This window comes from Caenorhabditis elegans, chromosome IV (assembly GCF_000002985.6).
Source record: "Caenorhabditis elegans chromosome IV".
In the NCBI taxonomy this organism is placed as follows: Eukaryota; Metazoa; Nematoda; class Chromadorea; order Rhabditida; family Rhabditidae; genus Caenorhabditis; species Caenorhabditis elegans.
Genome location: NC_003282.8, coordinates 7,466,557 through 7,489,286, shown reverse-complemented (window position 1 = coordinate 7,489,286; position 22,730 = coordinate 7,466,557). Strand labels below are relative to the sequence as shown.

The 22,730-nt window shown below is 38.2% G+C and overlaps 10 protein-coding genes and 1 non-coding gene across 14 annotated transcripts; 6 read left to right on the top strand and 5 right to left on the bottom strand.

Moving 5' to 3' along the window:
- Positions 1 to 627: 627 nt before the first annotated feature.
- his-59 (Histone H3) lies at positions 628 to 1,038 on the bottom strand (the record flags this gene model as incomplete). The annotated part of the gene is made up of 1 exon (NM_068803.5): positions 628 to 1,038. The coding sequence occupies one exon, from the start codon at positions 1,036 to 1,038 to the stop codon at positions 628 to 630; it is 411 nt and encodes a 136-aa protein (NP_501204.1).
- Positions 1,039 to 1,294: 256 nt separating this feature from the next.
- On the top strand, positions 1,295 to 1,606 carry his-60 (Histone H4; the record flags this gene model as incomplete). Its single annotated transcript, NM_068802.7, has 1 exon — positions 1,295 to 1,606. The coding sequence occupies one exon, from the start codon at positions 1,295 to 1,297 to the stop codon at positions 1,604 to 1,606; it is 312 nt and encodes a 103-aa protein (NP_501203.2).
- Positions 1,607 to 2,370: 764 nt separating this feature from the next.
- his-62 (putative histone H2B 4) lies at positions 2,371 to 2,742 on the bottom strand (the record flags this gene model as incomplete). Its single annotated transcript, NM_068801.3, has 1 exon — positions 2,371 to 2,742. One exon carries the CDS (start codon positions 2,740 to 2,742, stop codon positions 2,371 to 2,373), a length of 372 nt encoding a protein of 123 aa, NP_501202.1.
- A 327-nt stretch (positions 2,743 to 3,069) lies between these two features.
- his-61 (Histone H2A) lies at positions 3,070 to 3,453 on the top strand (the record flags this gene model as incomplete). Its single annotated transcript, NM_068800.5, has 1 exon — positions 3,070 to 3,453. The coding sequence occupies one exon, from the start codon at positions 3,070 to 3,072 to the stop codon at positions 3,451 to 3,453; it is 384 nt and encodes a 127-aa protein (NP_501201.1).
- A 506-nt stretch (positions 3,454 to 3,959) lies between these two features.
- rod-1 (Kinetochore-associated protein rod-1) lies at positions 3,960 to 10,835 on the bottom strand (the record flags this gene model as incomplete). Its single annotated transcript, NM_068799.8, has 16 exons — positions 10,738 to 10,835; positions 10,530 to 10,682; positions 10,187 to 10,482; positions 9,737 to 10,129; positions 9,025 to 9,693; positions 8,773 to 8,973; positions 7,423 to 8,724; positions 7,127 to 7,375; positions 6,581 to 7,082; positions 6,123 to 6,537; positions 5,897 to 6,077; positions 5,687 to 5,848; positions 5,368 to 5,640; positions 4,587 to 5,315; positions 4,255 to 4,538; positions 3,960 to 4,203 (listed from the first exon to the last, which is right to left on the bottom strand). The coding sequence occupies exons 1-16, from the start codon at positions 10,832 to 10,834 to the stop codon at positions 3,960 to 3,962; spliced, it is 6,150 nt and encodes a 2,049-aa protein (NP_501200.1). The 5' UTR covers position 10,835.
- A 1,154-nt stretch (positions 10,836 to 11,989) lies between these two features.
- Positions 11,990 to 13,124, top strand: pycr-4 (Putative pyrroline-5-carboxylate reductase 4). The gene is made up of 3 exons (NM_068798.6): positions 11,990 to 12,106; positions 12,165 to 12,418; positions 12,487 to 13,124. Exons 1-3 carry the CDS (start codon positions 11,998 to 12,000, stop codon positions 13,021 to 13,023), a joined length of 900 nt encoding a protein of 299 aa, NP_501199.1. The 5' UTR covers positions 11,990 to 11,997; the 3' UTR covers positions 13,024 to 13,124.
- Positions 13,105 to 14,246, bottom strand: slc-25A18.2 (SLC (SoLute Carrier) homolog). The gene is made up of 3 exons (NM_068797.6): positions 13,987 to 14,246; positions 13,554 to 13,935; positions 13,105 to 13,503 (listed from the first exon to the last, which is right to left on the bottom strand). The coding sequence occupies exons 1-3, from the start codon at positions 14,236 to 14,238 to the stop codon at positions 13,208 to 13,210; spliced, it is 930 nt and encodes a 309-aa protein (NP_501198.1). The 5' UTR covers positions 14,239 to 14,246; the 3' UTR covers positions 13,105 to 13,207.
- An 81-nt stretch (positions 14,247 to 14,327) lies between these two features.
- Positions 14,328 to 15,770, bottom strand: F55G1.6 (RING-CH-type domain-containing protein). Its single transcript, NM_001356926.3, has 5 exons — positions 15,622 to 15,770; positions 15,474 to 15,577; positions 15,174 to 15,417; positions 14,885 to 15,128; positions 14,328 to 14,837 (listed from the first exon to the last, which is right to left on the bottom strand). The coding sequence occupies exons 1-5, from the start codon at positions 15,703 to 15,705 to the stop codon at positions 14,461 to 14,463; spliced, it is 1,053 nt and encodes a 350-aa protein (NP_001343657.1). The 5' UTR covers positions 15,706 to 15,770; the 3' UTR covers positions 14,328 to 14,460.
- A 307-nt stretch (positions 15,771 to 16,077) lies between these two features.
- plk-3 (Serine/threonine-protein kinase plk-3) lies at positions 16,078 to 18,427 on the top strand (the record flags this gene model as incomplete). Its single annotated transcript, NM_068795.7, has 7 exons — positions 16,078 to 16,386; positions 16,434 to 16,725; positions 16,771 to 16,883; positions 16,942 to 17,343; positions 17,400 to 17,522; positions 17,568 to 17,903; positions 17,952 to 18,427. The coding sequence occupies 7 exons, from the start codon at positions 16,078 to 16,080 to the stop codon at positions 18,222 to 18,224; spliced, it is 1,848 nt and encodes a 615-aa protein (NP_501196.1). The 3' UTR covers positions 18,225 to 18,427.
- A 1,027-nt stretch (positions 18,428 to 19,454) lies between these two features.
- On the top strand, positions 19,455 to 22,606 carry F55G1.7 (F-box C protein; the record flags this gene model as incomplete). 4 transcript variants are annotated; one of them, NM_001268371.2, is made up of 6 exons in its annotated part: positions 19,455 to 19,580; positions 20,894 to 21,015; positions 21,060 to 21,353; positions 21,828 to 21,926; positions 21,976 to 22,146; positions 22,196 to 22,606. In NM_001268371.2, the coding sequence occupies 6 exons, from the start codon at positions 19,455 to 19,457 to the stop codon at positions 22,368 to 22,370; spliced, it is 987 nt and encodes a 328-aa protein (NP_001255300.1). The 4 variants fall into 4 exon arrangements, with proteins under 4 accessions (NP_001255300.1, NP_001368451.1, NP_001367762.1 ...); NM_001380327.1 differs by having other exon boundaries at positions 21,066 to 21,353; positions 22,196 to 22,370; NM_001380328.2 differs by having other exon boundaries at positions 19,464 to 19,580; positions 21,066 to 21,353; positions 22,196 to 22,591.
- Positions 20,688 to 20,788, top strand: F55G1.19. Its single transcript, NR_056202.1, has one exon. It is a non-coding gene; the product is annotated as an Unclassified non-coding RNA F55G1.19 (non-coding RNA).
- Positions 22,607 to 22,730: the final 124 nt, after the last annotated feature.

The window sequence follows — 22,730 nt, the reverse complement described above, 5'->3', positions numbered from 1 at the left end:
AAAGGGTATCAACCGGCCGCCGACCTGATCTGATTTCAAATGATTAGGGAATAGGACACAGAGAGCCGATTAACAAAACTTATCGTATCAACGGAAAAAATATTTTGAATCGAAACATTGAAGCCCATAATTGTTCTAATGATCTTTTATTTTTTCGTGAGTATTATGTGATAAATGAAATTAATTCATAGTGTCATAAATGAAATGACTGTATCCGATGAGTTTCATGTACAATAGTGGGAAAGAAACGATATCAGCAGTTCGTAAAAACTTGAAACTAGTTGCTCAATGTTCCAGTATAAATCTTAACTTTCTATGTGCACTTTAGAATTATAAATTTAATAATCTTCATTCTCTATAGCATAAAATCAGTAATATTACGAACCTAAAGTGCTGATACCTAGTCTCTTATCAATAACTTATAACTTATGTAACTTATCAATGAAGTTTTTACAACAAAAAAGTTCAGCAATCAAAAATCATAACAGTAAACTAATAGTGTCAAATTCAAATTTAAAAAAGTATTTATTAAACATAAAAATGGATTTTCAGTAAATTGTGGCCCTAAAGAGGGCCGTTGGGTTCGGTGAGTTTTGAGTTGAAGCTTACTTAACTACCATAAGGTATTTAAGCGCGCTCTCCTCGGATACGTCTGGCCAGCTGGATATCCTTTGGCATAATGGTGACTCGCTTAGCGTGGATGGCGCACAAGTTGGTGTCCTCGAAGAGTCCGACAAGGTAAGCCTCGGCAGCCTCTTGAAGAGCCATGACAGCGGAAGATTGGAATCGAAGATCAGTCTTGAAATCCTGAGCAATCTCACGGACAAGGCGCTGGAATGGAGCTCTGCGGATAAGAAGTTCGGTGGATTTTTGGTAACGTCTGATCTCACGGAGAGCGACGGTTCCTGGACGATAACGATGTGGCTTCTTGACTCCTCCTGAAGCTGGGGCCGACTTGCGAGCAGCTTTGGTGGCCAATTGCTTTCTTGGAGCCTTTCCTCCGGTCGATTTACGGGCGGTTTGCTTGGTACGAGCCATTGCCTTTAGGTTGATAATCCGTGGGGGACTGTGAGAAAAGTGAAACTAACGGCTGCCTTTGTATGCAGCTGCGGTGGGTGGGCGGGCGCACATCTGCCGCTGTGGCAAGTAGAATATTCGGTGTGTTGCAAACAGCAGAAATGTGTCCCCGCAGAATGGTTCAATGTGACTCCGCCTACTCACCACAGCTCGGTACATAAGGAATCCTGTGATGTCATTCCTTCATCTCACTTGTGAGTCTTCAACTGAATCAACAATGTCCGGACGTGGAAAGGGAGGAAAAGGCCTCGGAAAAGGAGGTGCCAAGCGCCATCGTAAGGTTCTCCGTGATAACATCCAAGGTATCACCAAGCCAGCCATCCGTCGTCTCGCTAGAAGAGGAGGAGTCAAGAGAATTTCTGGATTGATCTACGAGGAAACCCGTGGAGTCTTGAAGGTATTCCTTGAGAATGTCATCCGTGATGCTGTCACTTACTGCGAGCACGCCAAGAGAAAGACCGTAACCGCCATGGATGTCGTCTACGCTCTGAAGCGCCAAGGAAGAACTCTGTACGGATTCGGAGGATAATTTCTTTTGTCTTTTCTGTTTTCATACAAACCAATTACCGAACCCAACGGCCCTCTTTAGGGCCACAAATATCCAAAATCCTAATTTTTCTTTGCTAATAAAAATGTTTTGCCACGCTGTATACAATATCATAAATTTTTTTAAGGTAATTTCATCATCAGGTTCGATAAAAATTTAATTAATTTTGCACATGAAGCTGACAATCACCATCATTATTCCGACGTTTAATGTGTTCCTTTGCCTGAACAAATTATCGCTTGGAAATTCACCAGAGCAGTCACCGTGTTCTGAAGATTATTGAAACTAAATTTCTTGGTACATGGTCTAAAATTTGTTGTTTAATTAGTTTGTTGCCTTTATTATTTTTGTGACACAAACTTTAAATTTCCGTGAATATAGACATTTTCATGTTACCTTCTCTAAGCTTCTTCGGTCACCGATCGATTTCCTCTGCGACATTTGAAATGTGAAATTCCACCTTAATTAAATTTGAGTTTCCTCATTAAACAGACGAGATTTATTTTATTTAGATTGATTAGATTGAACGCATTTTTATGAATGATAAGTTCGAACTCTTGAATTCCTTCGAAGGCTAGGAAAACGTAATACTAGATTAAGATTTCAAGAAAAGACCTAATATAAAAGACGTGAATATATAAGAGTGCATATAATTTATTAACGAACATGTAGTTTTGTAAGGATTTCAATATTTGTGGCCCTAAAGAGGGCCGTTGGGTTCGGTTGGTTAGTTTTCAGCCAATGGCTTACTTGCTGGAGGTGTACTTGGTGACGGCCTTGGTTCCCTCAGACACGGCGTGCTTGGCAAGCTCTCCTGGAAGAATCAAACGAACAGCGGTTTGAATTTCGCGAGAAGAGATGGTAGAACGCTTGTTGTAGTGAGCGAGACGAGAAGCTTCCGAGGCGATGCGTTCGAAGACATCATTGACGAAGGAGTTCATGATAGACATGGCCTTTGAGGAGACTCCGGTGTCTGGGTGAACTTGCTTGAGAACACGGTAGATGTAGACGGAGTACGATTCCTTGCGGGCATGGCGTCTCTTCTTTCCGTCCTTTGGCTTGGCAACGACGGTCTTAGCGGCCTTCTTGGCTCCCTTGGCGGATGGCTTTGGTGGCATGATGAGAATGGACTTGAATCAAGTATGAGGAAATGGTCGGAGCGGCAGATATTTAAGTAAAAACTGCGGTGGATGGGCGGAGCTTCCTGCAGGGACACATTTCAGAGTGCACACAACACTCCGAATGCACCGATGCATGTAAATTTGAGACACAGAGACTCTGTGTCGCAGACAAACAATGAGGCTAGAGATAACAGGGGAGGGTGAGGGACAGAGAACCGAGAGGTGTCCCCGCAGTAAGCTCCGCCCCGCCACCGAAGAAATGAATATAAACAGACAGTTTCGGTTCATTCTTCAGATTCGTCTTACGAACACCAACCGCTCATCATGTCTGGACGTGGAAAGGGAGGCAAAGCCAAGACCGGGGGAAAGGCCAAGTCACGCTCATCAAGAGCTGGACTTCAATTCCCAGTCGGTCGTCTTCATCGTATTCTTCGCAAAGGAAACTATGCTCAACGTGTTGGAGCCGGAGCTCCAGTTTACTTGGCCGCTGTTCTTGAATACCTCGCTGCTGAGGTTCTCGAATTGGCCGGTAATGCTGCCCGTGACAACAAGAAGACCCGTATCGCCCCAAGACATCTTCAACTCGCTGTCCGAAACGACGAGGAGCTCAACAAGCTTTTGGCCGGAGTGACCATCGCCCAAGGAGGAGTTCTTCCAAATATCCAAGCTGTTCTTCTTCCAAAGAAGACTGGTGGAGACAAGGAATAAGAACTTTTTTCTTAAAAACCCAACCGAACCCAACGGCCCTCTTTAGGGCCACAATTATCTGAAATCCTAACTATCAATTGAATAAATTGTTTTTTATTATTATAAATCTTGAAGACACGTTAATAGTGAATGTTGAACGAAATTGTGATAATTCGAAAAGCTATCAACTTCAATCCTGTTTGATTCACTTTTCTTTGCATTTATTTCGTTTTCTGTTCACCTGGAAAGCAGTGTTGAGGAAATATTTCGATTTTATCAACTTTTCTTTCAAACTTCAGGTCGTATGTTAAAAAATGAATGCTTCTCTTTCTTAAGATGAATATAATTTATTTAATCGTTTGAATTTACAATTGAATAAAAAACTTTCTCGATGATTTACCATAATTTGGTAGAAAGATGTAATAGAGCGTAAAAAATTAAATTAAAATACTGAGAAAATAATAGTCCCCTTTATTGAGATCTATGCTAGTTTACAGGATAAAACAAATAAAAACCAACGAATTTATTTAAGAGTTGGAAGAGTTTGCGCTAACAGGAACGCATCCTACATCCCATCCAAGTGAAATGTCACGTTTCGGATCCTTGAACTCATGATCAATGATTAGACATGCAATAAGTGCAGTCATTGGGTGTGTTCGTGATGGACATTGAAGAAGAGACTTGATTAATTGCATTTTGTCTGTTTTACAATCTCCCTTAACTTCAGCCTTCTCAAACAATCGTTCGTAGAGTTGATTTTCAAGTGTACTGCTGAAAATGTATTATTTATAGAGGACAATAATTTTAAATCAAGAAACCAACCATAATGCAAACATGTCAGCTCCAGACAGCAATTCAGAGACTTCAGTATCAGTAAAAGAACGCAGAATTATACATGTAGCACGAACTACAGCAGTATAACCGCCCGTCGCTTTGCGACCTCCTCTCATCAGAATACTTCCGAGTCTTGTCAGAAGACGCTTTTTATCAATTCTTTGGCAGAGAACAACAACTTTGTCGAGAATCCCGTCAAATAATGGAATTCTCAAATCATTTTGATCGTCTGTTTCATCTTTGTGATCCAAGAAAGAAGTTCCACCAATTGACTGTAAATTAAAACTATAAGAATTCAAAATCCCCTGTACAAAACTAACCTCGTTCATATCAACATGATTAATTGAAATGATAGTCTGCGTATCCTCAACCCACGAGAAGACAAGCTGTTCATGCAAAGCAGTCAAATCGAGTCCATTAGCCTTTGCAATTTTATCCACCACTTGACACTTTTTGAGAACATCTCTAGAATCATCCCACTGGACCATTTCATTGTAAATTAATGAACATAGTTCAGATACATTTTCAATGTTATCCGCAGTTTTTTCATTGTACAGTCCATTCTTTTTCAGTTCAAGTTCGGTAGAAAACTTTGCGATTCCGTCTTTCAATCGAGCACTTTGTTCTTCCATTTCCTGTTGTTCTTCACCAGTTAAATCAGAAGTCCATCTCTCCGAAATATTGACTCCCATTTGAAGAAGTTCAATTTTAACATCACTGAGAATGATTCTTTTGAATAGAAGAGCGATCGTCGAAACCACAACATGACGTTGAGACGCAGAATTAAGAAGTTCATAAATCACGTTTCGTTCTCCATCTGGTAGACTCTTTCCAAACTTTGCATATTTGTTGGCGTGAGCAAAAATTGCAGATGACAAAAGTTGCGAACGCGAAAACCGTGAGGATAGCCAAGAAACTTCACGGAGGAATGTTTGCCAGATTGGAACATTGAAGATCGATAATTCTGCTTTCACAATTCCCATCACAATTTCGTCAATTTCCTCTTTTTTGCGAAGAAGGAATGCATGGAATGGAAGATATTGCTCCGCCTAAAATTAAAGAATATTTTGATTTCAATTAAATGATTGCCAGTCGACATACAAGGCTTGGCAGATCACTGATAATCACACTGTTCCTCTCATAAACCATGGCATCACTTGAAAGTGCCAAATCCGAATTATACGAATCTGACATATTGCTTCCGTCATCTTCATAGACAACACGAAGTGAATGTCCAAATGGATCGAGCATTCTTCCAGTTTTCTCAAACTCTTTCTCATCTTTCATTAGAACACTCTCTCGCTTCGTAAACCAAATTGATTCCTCATTACTGATATGATTTGTACGTTGATAAGCCCATAAGAATGCCATTATCTGAATCATTGATGAATTGAATTTTATTTTTTAAATATTGGCTCACCGATTTCAAGTTTTTATTAAATTCAATCTCGACTGTTTCAGTGGCATACTTTCCATACGAAGTTACAATAAATTGGATGACTTCGTAGTTATATGGACACACAACGTAAAGCAAACAATGGAGATAATTACAAATGCAAGAAGCATCTTCTTCCTCGGCAATCTGAAAAGAAAACAGATTTTCAAAAGATTATCACTCAACAACTATTACTCTCAACGCGATTCTAGCTGCTTCGATGTACTTCTCTATTTCTTCTTTGCGAATTTCCCGATCAGTGTGTCGTCCAGCAACAGACGCTTTTCGAATGAGAAGAGTCGCATATCGAACCATGTATTCTCCAACTGAAATCTTCGAGTTCCGAATCAACTTTTCGACATACTTCTTGACATAACTGAAATATTCAAAATTATTTTTTCTATTATTTTATGAAACTCACTCATGAAGACGCAATGGAGAGAGTGGCTGTCGCAGATCTATCGCCTGTTGTAGAACTTTATCGACAAAGTCTTGAGTAATTGAGACACGAATGCCTTCTTCAGCAAGCTTCTTCACCAAATACTTTTGTTCATAAGCAGAAACGATTGTGGGAACTTTTTCCATATTTCTAGCCAACAAACTCATCACAAAAGCTAATTGAAGATACTGGATTGTCGCTTTCGTCGAACTTCTCACACCTTGTCGTTTCTGGAGATCGATTATAGCTCTGTCTAATCGTTCCAACGGGATTCCACCAAGAAGAGTAACTGCATGCCAGAAATCGAATTTTTTCTGTTGCAGCATTCTTTCGACGACTGACAGAATGGGTTGCTCCATTTCAACGATTCCTTGTAGATATTCACCAGCCCAACATTCTGAAATGAAAAATAAAAAATTGAAAATGGAAATAAATCTTACTGAGAGATCCGGCAAACACACGAGCTGAAATATCCAGAAGATCTTGTGAATGCATTGCAAGGAACATGTTTAGTTGCTCCCAACTTGATCTGAATTCATTCGCATCATCTGGTGAGATCTCAGAATCATATGGCCTGGCAACAGAAGGTGCAACCATCGCAAGAGCAAGAACTCCTTGAACTCCTTCAAATAAAGCTGGATCGTTGGAGAAATCAAATGTTCCCAGTGGGCGTTTGAACTCAAAAATGCGGAGAGATGACTGATTGGAAAATGGATTCGAAGAATCAGTTGGTAAGAATGTATCATCGTCTGATCTGAACATTTCTTGCTTTTCATTTTCATTCTCTTGGCCTCGTAGTGACTGCTTGATAATGTGCTCTCCCAAGTGATAAAATGCTTCCAATTGTAGAAGATAATCAAGATCGTCGCTAATAACATCAAAAGAGAAGCGTCTGAGTGTCTCCCGAACAACACGGCCGATACGTTTGACAACGAAAGCAATCTGAAAATCAATTATTTTTATAGTTTGCAGAAACCATCACTTACATAGTCAGCACGTGCCATCTCAGTCTCATTTGGTAGTAACTTCGGAAGTCTGAATGTAATCCAGCTCAGAATTTGCACGATAGGTTCAAGCATTTCCCGAGAAGAATCCGTCAATGAATTTATGAACTCGACATAATTCGTGATACTATCAACAATTGTGTCCATGTCGTTTTCTACCGTAGCTTTCGTTAAAATCATTTCAATGAGATGTTCCGGTGAAATTCCCATGTAGCTACATCTTCCAAGATTCTGAAATTAATAATAAAAATATTCCGTTCATATTAAATAAAAATTACCAAGCTCATCGACGAATTTGATTCGATCAATCTTTCCAAGAACCGTCGCTGCCAATCTTCATCTTTCAATTCAGACAAAAGAACTGCTTTAGTCTCAGTTTTCTGGACTTCGCGAAGAAGGACAAGCTCATCCTTTAAACGTCTTTCAGGATCATTGAAATTATTATCACGACATGTATAGTGAGACATCAGCTCTTCACCAACCCCGAGGATCTTTTCGCGTTCCAAGACGTTGTCTCCAGTTGCTGGTGCATTGGCAACGCATTCGATGAATGAAAATACAAGAGATATTGTCTTTACTCGTTCACGATCGCCAAGACTATCAATGTAATTGATAATTGAAATGGTTACATCTTGATGAGACATCATATGAATAATTGCAAATGATTGCACATATTCAATTCTCAATGTACGAGGTTGAGAGCTTCCTTGCATTGCTTTGAGCAAATCCACCAACTTGATCACATCCACAAATCGAGAAGCCTTTTCACGATGAGCAAGCATGCAGCGAATTGTCAAGATAATGTCCATATTTGAGTCAGGAGTAGTCAGCAGTTCGATGTCCTGTCGACTGAAGCCATACGACGATAACATCTTGTAGAGTTCGGTACGTTTACAAACCAAATGCATTTGTTCAATTTCTGATCTCAGGAGTGTACGACTTGCAAGGATCTTCTCCACAGCTTCATTCAGTTCAGCTGGCCATGGAATCTTAGCAGTTGAAGCGATCGAGATGATGGAGCAACAACGTCGAGTTTCATCCATGAGACTTGCACATAACTGCACACATTGTTTCTCCCATCCAAAAAGATTTGCATTTGTCACTGCAGCTCCTGACATCATCTGGATATAATTGACGATTGTTTGTTCCTGATCAAGATGACGTTCAGCCATGAACGGCTTCACGAATTTCTCAATTTTGGCATGTGTCATGTTTGGGTTGGCCAACGCATTTTGAAGAATCTTGTGGCAAATTTGTTCAGATGACATATTTTGGAATACTGAGAAACTGATTGAACACTCGTAAACATCTTTCAGGCGTTTCAATTCAATCAAATCATAGTATATCTTCTTGATCCGTGACATTGACGAAGGCTTGTTACCGGCAGAAGATCCCAACTTGCTTCCATACATTACCAGAATACATTGTGTAGCTGGAGTATTTCCATTGTTCGACAATATTTTGGTCATGGTATCGTAACTGCTTGCTGCTTTGATTGCATTCTCAGGCCAATTTGTAGAATCTCGATATTCAAGAAGTGAAATAAGAGAAGTGATGAGTGATTCGAGGCATGGAATTAGCTGAAAAAGAAAGATTTAAACATAGTTAAATTTTAATTTAAAAATCACCTCTTCTGTAATCATGACACATGCTGGTAAAATGTCTGTCGTTACGTGTTCGATCACATTGCTCCATTTGCTGATATCAGAAGAAATCGCATCGATGAACATTCGGAAAAGTGTTTCAAGACGAGAAATGGTGTTCTCCTCATCATCACACATATAATCAGTTATAGATTTCCCATGGCGACTGAAGATAACACGGGCTTGCTGAAAAATTGTATGATTGAGTACAAAAAACTTCATAAGATTGAAACTGACAGTGAACTGGGCGTCAGAAATGAATTCATTATAGATTTCGATCCACGGGTTCGCATCATGCAAAGCTTCGACGAACAAATCCCAAATCGTTTCATTAACTTGTGGACGACTTGGTTCGTTTTCTTCTGGACCAGCAATGATTCGATAAGTTCCCCACGTGTAGCAAAGTGCCTCAATCATTTTCAGAATATCCAGATCCGTTATTCTGCGCTTCTTTGCATGAGTCAAGTAGGTGCGGATACGATCACAGCGCCGACTCATTCCAACAAGAGTGAAGTATGTTTCAGCAACCATATTATGATCTTGAATTTGTCCCATCTTCGTCATCAGAGTCTCAAAAGATTCATCGCTTTCATCACAAGAGTCCATCAGATAATGTACGTGTCCTTTGTAAACCTTTTGTACATCCAGCATGAATGCCATGGCGAACTTCTCAGCTTCTTCAAATCTGTTATTCTTCAGAAGAGATTCGAAACGCATTTCAGGGCGAGACTGTGAGACTTGTCTGACAACAATTTGACTGCCGTCCTGTTCGTCTGCCAGAGAATTTTCCAATTCTTCAACGGCTATCAAGACACGATCACTTCCTCCATAAGCAAAAAGAGTTGTAGACGTGGATGAATCCAAAGCGAAACAATTGTCTTTATTCAATCGATCGTATATCATCATCTAAAAAGAAATTATTAAAATTTAACAAATACGATTCAAATACCTTTGTGCTATCTCCGTCACGTGGCAGAACCAAAATTGCGAACATCTTCGGAACTTCAACTTCATTCTTGTCAATGATCACAAAATCAAGAATTTTGTCGTCTGGAGACATCTTCATGTCAAATTCGTGGCAGAAGGATGATACCAATGAATCAAAGACATGAATCCATCCATCCGTGTCGAGGTGAAGAGAGAATCTACCTCCATCACGGACTTGCAAGAATTGTTTTTCCATGCCAATCACCTCAAACTCCGATTCGACGAGACCACACCAGTGAATCCCTCTTTGCTGATCAATTGAAGCGAACGTCTGAAGTGGCCCATTGGAGATCAGAGTAATGTCACCTGCGACCTTCGACATGTCAACAGACTTTGAAACCGTTTTTCCCATTGCCTGAAAAGAGAGTATTAAAATTAATTTGAAACTTTAAATGAATGTGATGAGCGTTACCTGGTGGAAAAATTCCTGAATCTGATCTCTGTGCCAATTTTCGAAACGGTTAGTCTCCTTAGATGCAGCCACGTCTCCTGGCAATGTGATAGTATGCCAATTATCAGATCGGCTCCCGAAAATCAATTGGCAAACACTGGAAGTAGTGTGACAGACAACGAAGTCAATTTCATGAGGAGCTGGCTCGTTCAAGTAAATTTCTTGTTTATCCAGCGAGAGAATTACAATACGACGATGTTCAATGACTCCAACAAAGAAGGAAGAACTTCCAAGGATTTCGAAATCAGTGATGGCTCCTGAAAATGTTGAGAAATCATTCCAGAGACTCTGAAATAGCTCATACCTCCAAGTCCGGTGTTGAACGAGTAGTCGCTTTTCTCGCCAAGACTGAAGACTGCCAGATCGGAGCACGACGCAAGAACAAGAAATCGCTCGTTACTTTTCGGTTTGAGCTTCCATGCCGGAGATTTCTTATCGATTGACATCTCATTTAACACTGAAACATACATTTAATTACATTAATCATAAAGATAATAGTTTTATTTTCTTACGGGGAAGGATTCGCCCAACGGTGCACACATCATAAAGGCCCACAGTCGACGTTTCCGCTTCCAAGTCCACAGCTTTTGCTTCGCCTAGGCGACCCATTCTGCAAATACGACATTATAATACACTGGTATCTCTAATTAAAAAATTTAACAGAAGAACGATTATAAAAATGAGTGAACAATTTCATTTCAAAAAATGTTTTTCGCCGCCGAAATAAGTGTCAGCAGGGCGCAATTTCCAAGTGTTAGAGTGAGAGAAACAAGACTTTTTTGAACCAAATAGTTGAATTTTGAAGCAAAAAACCAATAACTAAACACGAAAAGCGTTTCAAATCTCATACATTTCCTTACCTTTAACTGTGTTGAACAAAAATTAAATAATGAAAAACAATTAACACATTCAGTAAAAATTGATCGAAACGTGGAAATTACGTGTTCCTAACTATACAGCTTTTTTAAACGTAATTTTAGACCGGAAAACTTCTTTAAATTCAGAAATTTCACTATATTTATCAAAAATAAATAGTCTGAAACGATTTATTAGGATGAGGCGAGAAAATAACTGAAAATTAAAATGATATCCAAAAGAATTAAGATTCGTGTAAATATAGAGAAATTCGCGCCTAAAATTTGCGCGGGCAGGCGAAAAAAGACCGTAGTTTTTCGTCCCAAAACCCATCTCCAATATTCAGCATGCGCCTTTAATATGTCTACCGTATCTGCTCAGATGTTTCAAGTTTTTATCATAAATAAAATAATTTTACATTTTTTAAAGAAATTTTGAAGTGTTTATTTTCTGTGTTTCACCTGTTCCTACTGTTTTGTTCGTGGTTTGAACGTTTTGAATTATTTTCCAGAGCAGGATGACAAAACTGAACCGATGACAAATATATTTTATTATCTATACGGCCTCTGGAATGATGACAAAATAATCATCTAGGTGACTTTCTGTGCCTTTCACGGTTTTAAGATACAAATTTTTATAGAATACTAGTTTTTCATGTCAATTTCGGTACTAAAATGATCCCAGCATGTACCATAATATATCTTATTGTAACTTTTATATAAATGGAGACTTAGACGTCTAGACGTCTAACAAGAGACATAAAATAGAACCCAGTTATATGTTAAACGCACAGAGACGCAGTTGAGAAACAGAATCTCGTTAAGCGGGCAAACCTCTGCTCATGTCTTCTTCTTTTTTTTTTAATATGTTGCTTTTTGTTGTGTCAAAAACAATTATTATTGATTTCAGTCAAAACCATGACTATCGATACTGAATTGACAAACGGGTCCTCAGAGTCTGTGCCATTCGTGTTCATCGGAGGTGGAAATATGGCCGCTGCAATTATAAAAGGATGCCAGAATAAAGGTGAGTTAAAAAATTGTTCTCCTCGTTGATTTGAATTAAATTGTTTTCTAATTTTTAGGCTTTACACCGAAAAGCAATATTGTAATTGGCGTTCAAACGGAAAAATCGGCTGAGAAATGGAGGCAACTAGGATATAAAAACGTTTTCACAAACACACTGGAAATGCTGGAAAGATATTCGACGGCAATCTATGTGATTTGTGTGAAACCTCAAGTTTTCGAAGAAGTTGTGTCAAGCTGGCCTGTAAACTCAAGACCAGAATTTATTATTTCTGTAATGGCTGGAGTTCCATTAAAAGTTCTCAACGCGAAGGTGATTACTATAAGCAGTTATAAAATAATTTTAGAAATCATAATTTGCTGTACATAACATTTTTCCAGTTGCCATTCGTTTCGGGAAACACTACCATTGTTCGTTTGATGCCAAATGTAGCAAGTTCTATTGGAGCCGGCGCCTCGACGATGTGCTATGAAAAGAATGAAAAAATTATGAATCAAGATTCTCACATCGAATTGGCACGCGAGTTCGCCGAGTGTGTTGGAACTGTCGAACTTATCCCAGAAAGATGCTTTAACCCGGCAATGGCTATTGGAGGGAGTAGTCCTGCATGGACATTTATGTACATCGAATCACTGGCAGATGGAGCCGTCGCACAAGGGCTCGGACGAGCAGAGGCTAAAAGATTAGCTGCTCAAGCAGTACTCGGAGCAGCTCAAATGGTGCTCAATTCGAACTCTGGATTTGATATTGAAACTCAGCACTTTGGATCCCTCAAAGATATGGTTTGCTCCCCTGGCGGTACAACGATTGAAGGTGTTCGGGCACTTGAGAAGAACGGATTCCGTTACGCTGTTATGGAAGCTGTGGTAGCTGCCTCGACCAAGGCCGATGAAATGGCAAAATCTCTGGCCAAGTGATTAAGTTAGATTTTGTAATGCTTTTCACACATAACTTGTTGTTGTTGATATTTAAAAAAAAAATCTTTTTTTGAAAAAGAAAATAAATGCTCTAGGCGAAACCGACGCAAACGTTAAACATTGCAAATGACTGGCCAGAAATGAGCCCTAATTAATTGTGAAAATTTGGGAATTGGGGGGAAATTTATACTCTTGATCCTTTTTCCAAGCCGAGAATCTTTTCGGCCGATCCAACATAGTAGACAGTCTGAGCGATTCCGAAAAGTGGTGCCATTACCATCATTCTGCAAATTGCTCCTTTAAAAAGAGCTTTTACACCTTCATCAGCGAGAATACGATAAAACGCGTGGAAAATTCCGTTGTAGTTGGATCCTCCAGTTTGAATTCTTGTTTTCACAACGTCCAATGGAGTCACTGATAATGATGCAGTTGCTCCAGCAGTTAATCCTGATACAAAGCTTGCCCAGAATACTGCGTCGCCTTAAATATGAACTTGAAAATTTAAAGTTTCAGTAAACAATTCGACAAACCTGAATCGTCTTTCTTTCGTGGACCGAGGCCATCCAAATAGGCGAAAAGCGGGAAATACATTGCTGAAAACGAAACATCTCGTGCCATTGTCGGTCCAAGGCCTTTATACAATGCACGAACACCACCATCCTTTGTCAACAGATTCCAGATCAGCTTGGTAGCTTTTACTTTATCAGAAGACTGCTGCATTCGAATTTTCAATAGCTCCATTGGTGTGGTGATTACGACTTGACAAAATCCAGCTGATGCTCCAGCGATCATCCCACGTGGCGTCGACAATCTTTCATCGTGATCCTTCATCAATGCGTGACGAAAAAAATCGTTTGCAACAAGCTTGATGGCCTTCTCTGGAGTGATCAAGAAAATGTTCACAGAGGCGCCCTGAAAGTTTTTTAAATCAAAAAAGAGTATTGACTCAATACAATACAGTACCTGGTACATTCCCTTTATCTGATTCAGCCGTCCTGGGGCCCCAGCTTGCCACGATTTTTTGAAACAATCGGCAATACCCGTATACTTCGAAGTCCCTTTTTGATTCTGAAGCCGTGTCTTGACTAAATCCATTGGAAAGACACACGAAACTCCAACAATTCCCGAAATTCCTCCATTCAAAACTTTTGGAAGATATCGGATTGGTTGTTCTTCTCGTTCTTCTTGTAGCAATTCCAATTCGTCAATATCCATATTTAAATCTAAATTTCAATTAAATTTCCGTATTATGATTAGTTGAAATATTTAGGTGGAAGAATAATGCCAAACAAATTACAAATATCAATTTTAAAATACCACTTTACTGAGAAATAATTCCATACAACAGGCAACGAGATTAGTTAATAAAAGTTTCGATTCCTTCACAAAACGAGTTGATTCCTATTTGACAAATTTGTATTAATATTAATTCTTCGCTTAGTTGAAAACGAATCCCAGTGGGGGTTTTTCGATTGGTGTTGATGAGGAGTGGTGTGTTGCGTAAACTCCAAACATGTGCTGTCCCAAAGTGATATCATCTACTTCGCAACGTGCTTCTTCTACTAATCCAACCGTATCTCCTGCAGAAGATTTTCTGAGATCATTCAGAGGGATATTCTCGAATTCCGACGATTGTAGAGGCTCCAGCTCTTGTTTAGACGTTTTCGGGTGAGCTCCATTCTTGAACGCCTTCAAAATTACTTTTCCTCGTGTGATTTTGAATTTTGGAATTGCAATTGAGATGGTGTACTTGATCACGCAGAACATTGTTGAGACGATGATTACGAAAAAGAACACGGAGAGGAGACTTAGTGCTGAAAAATAAAGCATACAATAATAAGTCTATTTTTTAATACCACACCTATCTCTTTATTGATATCGTCATCTGTACCACTTCCCTTTGTGAAAATCAGGGAGTTGCTTAGAGCAAACAAGAACGAAGTGGAGCAGACACCGAGGAACAAGGCGTAGAGAAAATAGAAAATCCAGTTCGCCTTGAAAAACTGTGTGAAGTTTGCAGGTTTGAATGCACTGAAGATGACACTGCATTCAGAACATGATGCTTGCTCTTCGATAAGAGAACGTAGACATCCAAAGTGAAATAACTTTCTGCAAAACAACAAAAAAACAATAATGACGGATTTGAAAACTTGCCTGCAAAAACATGGTTTGAGCTTATAACCTAGAACATCTCCATCTTCCAAATAGTTTGAGTCATTGCAGTTTGTGCAGGTACCTGGTGAAGTGGAGCAACATCCACTACCACTGCCAACTTTTCGTAGCTGCGTTGATGTTGCCAAGCGAGGAATGGTACTATCGCCACCACAGCTGCTGCACTTCGCGCTATTAAATTTCGACTTTTTTCGAAGAGCACAATTTGCATGAACAAACATTCTGAAAATTATTATTTATTGCATTGAATTGAAGTTTTTTCTTAAATTACGACTCACAGCTGACATTTACACGGCTTGATGTAATCTGCGTTGTTGATTTCGTTATTTATGCTTTCGTAGCAAATGTGACAATGAATAGCAACTGGGAACTTCGTCGCATCCTGAACAAGAACATTTCATTACTCAATTTCGAACCGCATCCAACTTCACTAGCAGATCGGACATCTCCGTGAGTGTCATCGGGATGTATAACTGACAATCCTTCTGGGAAGTAATCTTCCGCATTCATTTTGATAGAAAATTAGTAATAATTGTTATTTATAATTGGGAACGAGAGTACAAAATAAGAAACACAAATTGATGAAAACGGGAGAGAAACCTGTGTGGATTTACGGAGTGGTCTCGCACGGAAAATACATTTTTGTAATCTACCAGTACGGCGCGCGCGCATTGAATTTCATTTTTAAAACCTAAAATTTATGTTTATTCAAGATTTTTAGTTGGCTAAATTTGTTTCCTTTTGTTTTTCTTATTAAAAAAAATTTCTACAACGTGTTTAGTTGAATTGCACTTCAATGGACTTAAGGATTATTGTATTCACGTGTTTCCTTTCCCACTTGTTTATTTCAAAAAAAAAATCAAATTTATTCATCGTTTCTAGATGCAGCATGTGCTCCGTACTCGCGGAAACTCGGCACAAGATAAAAATAAAAAGCATGTTCCTAATGTACCGCCAATTATCTACGACGACATGCAAGTTCCATACGAAAAAGGAGCATTTCTAGGAGAAGGAGGGTTTGCGCATTGTTTCGAGTTTCGAAAGCTGGACTGTAATGATAGGCTGGCTGTCAAAGTCGTTCCTAAAGTCATTCTGCTCAAGTCAACCGCGAGAGAAAAATTGACTCGAGAAGTTGAAATTCATCGACAGCTCTCCCATCGGAACATCGTCCAGTTCCATCATTTCTTTGAGGTATGATAATTTAACTTCAAAGATTCTAAGTATGTCATAATTTTCAGGATTCGCAGAATGTCTATTTCACTCTGGAATTGTGCTCCAAAAATTCTTTGATGGAACTGAACAAACAACGAGGTCCTCTAACTGAACACGAAGCTCGCTTTTACACAATCCAAGTTGCCGAAGGGGTAAAACATCTGCACAATCTGCAAATTATCCATCGTGATTTGAAACTGGGAAATTTATTTCTCAATGAACATTTACAAGTGAAAATAGGTGATTTTGGATTAGCCACTTTTTGCGAAAAGAATGAAAAAAAGATGACACGAGGTGGAACTCCCAACTACATTGCTCGTAAGTTACAGGATTTATTATGACAATTCAAAATTTACTATTCAGCCGAAGTCCTAAACGAAACTGGTCACGCATTTGAGGTGGATATTTGGGCGATAGGATGTATACTCTACGTTCTTCTCTTCGGGTCTCCACCCTTCGAATCCAGAAGAGTGCAGGTAAGTCAAAGTTTTTCTTTTTTGTGGCGGTTTTATATATTGGTATATCTTTAATCAGGAAACCTATGTTCGTATCAAGAACAACGATTACGTTGTTCCGGAAAATGCAAGTCCTACTGCAAATCGGCTTATCCGTTCTCTTCTCGATCCCGTTCCCGATCGTCGCCCTACCGCTGAAGCAGTACTTCTTGATCAGTTTTTCAAGACTACGATTGAGCCAACATATCCTCCCGTTCATCAACAACTACACAAAGAACAAGATGTTAAGTATTTTGCGCCGATTAATCCAGTTCTGCCACATGTGGAAGAGCCTATTTCTCCGATATATCAAGAAGTAGCAAATGAGGAAACATCCGAGATTCGTCGTTTTGTGAAAACAGAACAAGCAAGTTCATTTGGTGATGAATTGTCTCAGTTACAAGCACAAATTAGTCATATTTTGCAAAACGTTGTTGCGAGTGTAAGTTGGCCTTTTTTCATTAAGACCCGATTTTTGAATAACGTGAGTTTTTTCAGAAAAATAAGAGTTCTACTCGATTCGGTTTAAATCATTCGCCGGAGGCTACACCGATTTTTTGGGTTTCCCAATGGGTCCACTTTCCCAATCACGGAATTGGGTATCGCCTGTGCGAAAATTCGGTATGTTTAAAGAAATTTTATTCGTTTGAAGATTTCTTATTTCAGTCTGGCATGCTCTTCAATGATAACACACAAATGAAAGTGAATTCAGCCGGAAATCAACTAACTTTCGTTGACGAGAATAATACCGAACAATTTTACACCATGAACGATCAAGTACCGATGAACTTGCAGACGAAGATTAATATATTTTCAAATGTACAATCTTACATGAACACCCATTTGGAAGCTGACACCCATTTGGAAGCTGAGGATCAATGTGTCAATAAAGTGCCACCATTACGCAACTTTGCTCGACTTCCAACAATACAAAATTGGTTTGAAACAAAGTCGGCCGTTATATTCCATCTTTCAAACGGGACAGTTCAGATTAACTTTCTTGTGAGTTGAAGTGTATCCTTTATAGTTTCTGAATCATTCAATTTTTAGGATCATGTCAAGATGGTGCTGTGTCCGCTGTTGAAGTCTGTCACATTCATTGAGGAAAACAAACGTGTTTCAACTTTCACGTTCGCAAACATATTGACAAACAGCTGCCCAAAGAAGTATCTCAGTCGTATCGAATATGCCCAAGCCAAAATTAAATTGCTTCGTCCTACAAACAACCAGGAGCATGTCGTCTATGTGGACTCTCCATGCCGTCCTACGACTTCGAACACAGCTCACGGTGCTCCACTTGCTTCCTCCAGATATCTCGCATAAATGCTACACAACTAATCTGTGAATAATTCGATCTTTACCATGATTCTGTCAAATTATCAAACTAGGTACATAACGTAATTACACATAACATTCATTCATGTTAATCTAATAATTTTCCCTTATCCAGCAATTCAAATGTTTATTGTATCCTTAATTAAAACACGATTAATAGTATGGTGAGAAAATGAAATATTATTGCATATATTTAATAGTTGTTGCTTTTTCTTGTCACGGTGTAATTATAAGTACTACAGTATACACTACTCACATGTGAACAGTTTGAGGTAAAATTTAGCAACTTATTCACATATGGTACATAGAATATTTCATATGATATTACAAAGGCAATTATATCAATAAAATTAATTATGCGCTTTCTAAAAGGTAGGTGCAAAATGTTTTCTGATAAATTATCAAGTTCTATATTGAAGAAAAACTAAAATATTGACCTAGTTTCGAACCTTGCAACCTTTTCGCAAACATAGAAAACGATAAAAATAAAGAAAGTTTTATAATATGAAAGAATTTCATTGTTTATATAGGAAATGCGTGAAATTTTCGATCGACTCTTTAAAGGCACACACTATTTTTCTGAGTGGGTCTCGCCACGATATCAGAAACAAAATTTCATACATTTGCTAATTTGCAATTGAAAATAAAGTCAATGAACACGCCTCTAGATAGAGATTTAAAGAGGTAATATTTAAAGATCCATAGATGATCATTAAATATAGTGGAGGAATGTTTGTTGACACTCAAGTGGCAAACCATAATATGTCATTTCTAGTTACTTGAACGGATTGACATCAGAACGAGGAAGTAAAATACGATGATCACGAAGAGAATGATAAGAAATGATTTGGACAGATAGATCGGTAACGCGCATGTGAGTGCAGATCGTGTGACGTAGTTCTGAATTCTTTAATCTTTGGATGAGGAATATTTTCGAGTTTTCAATTAGTGATTAGAGAAATTAGAGAAAAATAATTACAAGTTTTGCGAATAATATTCGAGGTCGCATTGTTATCATAAACGATATGTCAGATTTAATATAAAATCATTTTTATGCTTAGCAAGAGTGATCAGTTTTTAGCAAAACAAGACAATGTCCATCTGCCCAATTTTCCTATATAAAGTGAAAATAAGTTTTCTAGATCACCAAACAGCTTTCATAAACTTTTGATCTACTAATGAGATCTCAAAATCCCTTCTTATGTTGTGCGTAGTTTGATGTGTTTATCTCATTTACATAGACTCGTTTCTTCTGGAAACGATAGTTCGAGGATTTCATTCTTCTTCTCAAATCTCATTTATTCATCCAAATCTTGGACAGTATCCGGACGCAATGAGTTACAGGTGAGGGTATAGTGGGATGCCATGTTTCCCAAATTTAGCAGAAAGCGTAATCTTATGGCTCTGTTTGGTCTAGTGTTAATTTCAATTATCGGTATCTTTTCAAATTGTTCCATCGTTGCAATTAGAAGCTGTTCCGCTTGGGTATGACGTCACACACGGTCTTCCAATTAGCAACTCGTCATTTGAAAGCAACTTTCTACCAGTTTTCGGTTTCCCCTTTTCGGAAAAAAATCTTAATCAGATACCTTATGTTCTCTGATTGTCCTGCATGCGTCTTTTAGGTTGATTTGTAGCGATGCAAGATTAATAGAAGCTGAAAGATTATTAGCTTTTGAGTTTTAACGTAAAATGATAAAATTGTCAAAACTTTCTGTAGGTAAAGTGCCAGCGTAATACTATTGGATGATTCTTGGAATATTCTCTAGAGGTGCGAAACTAATCAATGAAAAACGGTAAATAAATGTTGAAAAAAAAACGCTACACCTTGGCAACTTATTGCTAAACGCTTTGCCAGAAACTCTGCGTAACTTACCAGGTTTGTAGCAGATAGTTACCAAAGTTCTTCAGAAAATTTCCTCCATTTGCAAATACGAAGAATTTCAATTTTCAAAACATACAGACACAGGACTACCATGAGAGTTTCAGAATGTTTCAGTTTTCGTAACTAAACCTCTTCTTAATTGGATATTATTTTTGTTGACCAACTTATCATTCCTAATTCTAAGACATCCATTCTGTCTTGGGATACCCTTTTCGTCACTACAAGAAAGAGGAAGTTTTTCAATTTAACTTTTTTTAATCGGTCAGTGACAATTTTATAGCAAAAAAAGAGGGAAGCGACCTATGCCCATCATCTTGATATGTAATGATAACAAACCCTCAAACAAGCCACAGATGATAACTCGTTTTCATGTTCTGAAGAGCATCGTTTTCTTCATTTGTGTACTGGTGCACCATTTAGAATGTTTCAACGTGTTCCGACCAATAAGTTTAATAGACAAACGGTCAAAACACACAAATTTCCGGTTCTTGTATCAAATAGTCTGTTTCCAATTCCCATGAGATATTCACCTCCTTTCTTTATCTTTCATGTATCATATTTTTATTTTAGGGCGCGGTCGGAGGAACAGGTGGGAACTTCTTACCCTTTTCAAATATCTCTTTTCACGTTTCACAGGGTACAAAATGGCGCCTAGAATTCCGGCGCCACCGTATCCAATCCCTTGGTTTTTTGATTATTAACAATGTCAATAGTTCAGCTTTCTTTGCGAAACTTTCATATAAAAACCCATCTTCAATATGATTTCTTGCAGATACTAATGTTACCGGAAATCAATTGCGAGGTCAACAACTCAAAGTTTCTACTCGAAGTGCTATCCACTTTGCAATCGAGTTCAGACGAAGTACTATTACCATTGTACTGGAAAATGGCAGAGTTAGTTTTCACAAAACTATATCATATCTAATTTTATATTAAAGCTTCAGAAATCCCAATGTTCCGAGTCGATTCATGGTTTGTCTCCGAGAATCTCTCCTCAACTCTCGTATTGGCTGGTTCCTTCGCTTTGTGCTCCGTCCACGAAGTCTTTCACCAGAAGAGATTATTTCAAGCAATAGTGGAGCCGGACCATCGAATGCAGAAATTCCTGATCGATTTATGGAAATATTCCGGAATTTGCCACAAGTACCAATGAACCATATGTTGAGAATGCTCGATTGGAATGATATCTTCAGATTGCAACTTGTCGCTGGGCCATTTACTGGTTATTTTGCGTAAGTTGAAACAGTGAATTTTTATTTCGAAAAGTTATATTTATTAACGCAAATGGGCACTTCTGAACTATAGACACTAATTGTTAGTTTTTTCTAATCTTGGGTGCGAAGTGACCAAATACTATTACGAAACCTTTTAACACTCTTTTCGTTTTAAAACAAAAAGAACCTGCAAAAAGCTCGAACTTATTCAAAAAATCCACATTTCTGAAAAATTTGGCAATGTACCAAAACTTTCAATTAACAATTTTAAAAATCTTAACATTTTGGGCATTCATAGACGATACTACTTATTAAAATTGTATTTAATTTTTAGTTTCAGAATACAATTCTGTATTTTTGATCTAAAAATTGTGTCAAATTCTTTTCCTTGACAGACTTTCTCCTAGGTCTTGTGCTTTGCTCTCTTGTTCTGATTACATAATCCTTGTTATCAGTGAACCTCTAATCCATCCGCAATGATTTTTATTTCAGAAACAACCGTCGTAACTATGCATTGAATCATTTGGTGCACGGAAGTGTTGATCTACTCGGGACCGAATTTGTCCGTGTCAGACGATACCACAATAATCAGTAAACACTCGTTTTCTCTCTTCACTCTCTATTTTTAATATATTTTCAGCTTGACAATCAATCACGCACAATTCGTCAAAAGTCTTGAAACAGTCAACATGTCCACTTTCTTGATAAGACAGGAAGGAGAGCTTCGTGCCGCGTCATTTCATATTCCATTACTGACATGTCAAAAATTGGAACTTCGAATTGTGAATCCGATTGAAGGAGATGATGAATCGTAGGTTTCACTGTCAAAGTATCAAAACATAAAGCTTCTTAAATTTCAGCGAACTGATGCAAATATTCGAGCAGATCATTGAAAACTCCCACATCAAACAGTTGAATTTAATTGGCAGAAAAGTTGAAAATCCCAGAGAATTGCAAACCCGACTGGATAATATTGCCTCCAGAAGCTTATATCTCATTCGAGAGCAAACTAATATTGTTATAATCCGTCCTTAACTCTCCTACTTTATCCGTTTAATTTTTGTATATACAATTCCATCTTGCTTCCAAGATCTTCTTGTGACCCTTATTTTATCCGATCATTTGAAAATAAGTTAGAATTCATCCGTCATATCCACTGTTGTTAGGTCATTCATATGAAAACTATTCTTGCCAGTTTTTTATCTGTATTATTTAACTTTTTGATTATTTTGATGATAAATCGTTTTCGGAAAAAAATGCTGGTAGGTAAATTAGATAGTAAATTATTCAAGAAAGAAATGACCATCTTTTTGAAGTTTGCTCAGGACACAATTGCCTCAAAGTTGAAATCTACTTTGACCAAATGGAAACATTCAAGCCCAAAATGCAGTAAGG